This window comes from Polistes canadensis, unplaced genomic scaffold, assembly GCF_001313835.1.
Source record: "Polistes canadensis isolate GaletaPanama2010 unplaced genomic scaffold, ASM131383v1 scaffold_3, whole genome shotgun sequence".
Classification (NCBI taxonomy): domain Eukaryota; kingdom Metazoa; phylum Arthropoda; class Insecta; order Hymenoptera; family Vespidae; genus Polistes; species Polistes canadensis.
The window spans coordinates 1049084-1052600 of record NW_014569550.1 but is presented as its reverse complement, the minus strand read 5'-3'; the positions used below and the strand labels follow the sequence as shown (position 1 = coordinate 1052600).

Sequence of the window (3517 nt, the reverse complement as noted above, 5' to 3'; positions counted from 1 at the left end):
TTTTCCTTTTTTTTTTTTTTTGTTTTTTTTTTCTCTTTGAAGTTATTTATAAATCATAAAAATATATAAATTAACATAGTTTCAAGTATTATACTTTATCTTAAAACATTTCTCATCGAATCGTTTTTAAAAATAAATTTCATTCACGTTACACGCTACGGAATTTGGTAAATATATTTTTTTAACTTTCCAAAACTGGTTATTTATTTATTCGTAGACTAAAAATTAAAACTATAAGAAAAGAAAAAAAAAAGGAAACAAAACTTTATTGATGCAAATTACGATGCCCTTTTTTGTAACTTATTATATTAATTTAAATATATATCATACGTGTTAGTAACGAGGTTCAGGTATATTCTAAAAATGATATACGCGGGGTTTGGTATATTTCAAAAACATAAGAAAAGGGATAACCAAAAGCAAATTGAAAACAAAAAAAAAGATGTAAGGGAATATTATAAGGTAGAAAAGGTAAACATCCCGGATTTTCCTTGACGCAACTGGTTCTACCCTCGATAGAAGCAAGGTCAATGTTAACAGCAGCTGCTGCAGCTGTGCTGCAACATTGATTCGAGAAAGAATCTTTTTACATGTGAACATATAGCGTTATAAAATCATTCACCCTTTTTCTCTCTCTCTATTTCTACTTGTATTTTTTCTTCTTTTATTTAGATGATCTCAGTTAGTTGTTTCGTTGTCCCCTCTCATCCCGAAACCCGGATACATTCGAATACATAAACAACACGTTTTTGACCCGTCAATTTCGATTTGTTTCAGATAAAACTGGAACGAGTGTTGGGTGTTACAGTATCGAGCAATGCAGCCCTGGATTGCGACTCTACCAGCGAGTTGGTCGCTTATCCTGCTGGGTGAGTAATCTATTTTCTCTATTTTTTTTTTCTCTCTCTTCGTTGCATCTAATCGACCTATATAGATCTATCGATCTCTCGATCCACTTTTGAACCACTTTTGGTCTACTTTTGTATCGGTACAACTCTAATCGTTTCGTTGAACAATCTTCTAAACTTTTCAATTCATTAACGTTAAAATAGACAAAAGGAAAAAAAAAAATATACTAATTAATTCTTTTAACGCGGTGTTTAACACCGAGTTTATTTAATTTACATCTAACTTCTAATATTACCGTTTGAAATCTACATTAACGATATGTACGTGTAACATATATTCCATACGTTGTAATGATTGATAATGATGATACTCTCACTGTGTTTTTTAATATCCAATAAGTTAATGTAAAAATTATTAATTTTATTTTTTCAAATAAACAACCCTTTTTTTATTAATATCGAAAATGTTACTATCATTTATTAGCCAAGTATACGTACTTACAATTAGAATTGTTTAGACGAGATAATAGCATGTAATAATTTAACGATACCCAAAAATTCGAATGTTTTATTTGTTATTAATGTGAATCGATTGTTTTAATTATTGATCTTTGAATTATGATCGTAATTACAACGTGCAATTTTAATCGAGCATACGTTGAAATGTATAAGATGTTTAAACGTGCTTTAAGAGTTCTCCAACCTTGCCCGTATATCTTTCAAAGAGATAATTACTTTGACCGTAACAATTTTTCGAGCAGTTAATTATTAACCCTCTTTCGAATGGATCTGTGCGCTTTCGCTTTACGAATCTACACTGAGTTTTAAAGGCCGACTTGTTGTATTTTATTCACGGGAAAGCGATAAATCGATCGTAAATTTTTTTTTATAAATCGATCAGAAGAAAATATTAAGACATCATTTATATTTTATTATATGTTCGTGTTAGAACCTTTTAAATATTAAATACATTTTTTTTTTTATAAATATATTTATATAGAAATCTTGTCGATCGTATTAATTTTTAATAATGATATTTATCAACGGGTAAACTTTTTGCCTACCTTTTCTAATTAAAAAGTTTTATTTTTGCAAAACCAAAAATAATACTCGTTAAATATTTAAATTGAAATAAGTTTTAACCGTTGAGAAAAATAAAATATATTGAAAAATAATGATATTCTATCAATCTGTTAAATAATTTAAAAATATAACAATTTCAAATCTACGTGTTTCTCGATTTTTCAATATTTATTTGCAACAAACTCGAATGAACTTGTAGAATACGGATGTACCGTTAGATTATAATCACGAATTTATTTCTTTTCGTCGTGATTAAAAAAAAATTAAGTTTAAAATTATCGCGATAACAGGAAATAGAGAATGGAAGGTGGAGGAGGTGTCGATAAAAGAAAACGAAAAAAATACAATAATGAGGGGTTCACGTTTGTTTCATTGGTCATGGATAAACGTTGGCAACGGATCCGATAAAAGACCCGTACTTTTCTCGTTTCTTCTCATTTTTCTTCTTCTTCTTCTTCTTCTTCGGATTATTCTTCGAATTTTTCTTATACTTACCATGACTTCAATGAAAATAATGGCGAAAGTACGATGAAAAGATTATTCCGGTTTATCGCGACAACAAAAGAGAGTGGAACATTTTCGTTTATATTCAACCAAGACCGGATCACGATCGTTTCGTGTCCTTCAACGACAACTATGATTGGCTCACCTTGCAACTTTGTCCTATGTCTCTTATTACAAAATTACATTTATTGTTCTCCGTTTTGCAACAACTAAATGGATTCGTCTTCTACAATTTCCAAACATGGAACTGAGCGCCAGAGTGTTTCCATGGATAAATTATTATTTTCAAATGATCTCTAACGACTTCGTGAAAGTTCCATTTGGTTTTCTTTTGATTTCACCTCATCCCGACAAATTACTCTCTTCCACCCTCTTATCTTTCATCTGTTCACATTTTGCAAGACGAACGAAATCTTATATGCTTGCAATTTCCACTTTAAATACAAAATTATACGAAATATATGAAATAAACAATGAAGATATTTAAATTATTCGATATTTAAAGATTGATCTGTAATCAAGATAAATTATACAAAATATTATTTAATATATATATATACACAAATTATCTTGATTATTTTTTTTCATTTAAATGATGTTGAAGTATTAATTATTGTTTTTCCAATTTTTTTATTTGTTTTTTTTTAATCGTACTACAATTGATTCACATTATGTTAAAGGTATCAATCCTCAAATATATCTCGTTAAATGTATTTCGTTTAAAGATACTAATTATTACAAAAATATATTTTATTATTTGCTTTTTTATAGCTTATTCAACACTGAATATTATAATTAATATTATTTAACATGTTTATTTGTTTTATAAGTCTAAAGTAGAGGTATGATTTGATAGTTTTAAAAATTGTATAAAAATAAAAATCACATAACTATGATCAATTTATTGTCATTTCGAAGATTAATAAGTTTCTACGCGTAAACTTGGCCTAGTTAATCCCTAGATGTATGATTTCATTCAAATTATTTATCATACGAATACGATTATTATTACTACAAACACCCAATACTTATAATTAATTAAATTTATTATTCGAGGAGAAGAAATAAAATGAAATATTAAT

The 3517-nt window shown here is 27.9% G+C and overlaps 1 protein-coding gene across 11 annotated transcripts in view; it reads left to right on the top strand.

Annotated features, from left to right (window-relative positions):
• Positions 1-3517, top strand: part of LOC106786084 (mitogen-activated protein kinase-binding protein 1) — a 96191-nt gene that overhangs the window by 64734 nt on the left and 27940 nt on the right. For all 11 annotated transcript variants that reach the window (XM_014747159.1, XM_014747177.1, XM_014747151.1 and 8 more), the window contains one exon: positions 778-869. In XM_014747159.1, the coding sequence (XP_014602645.1) occupies positions 778-869 (92 nt within the window). The remainder of the gene's footprint in view (positions 1-777; positions 870-3517) is intronic.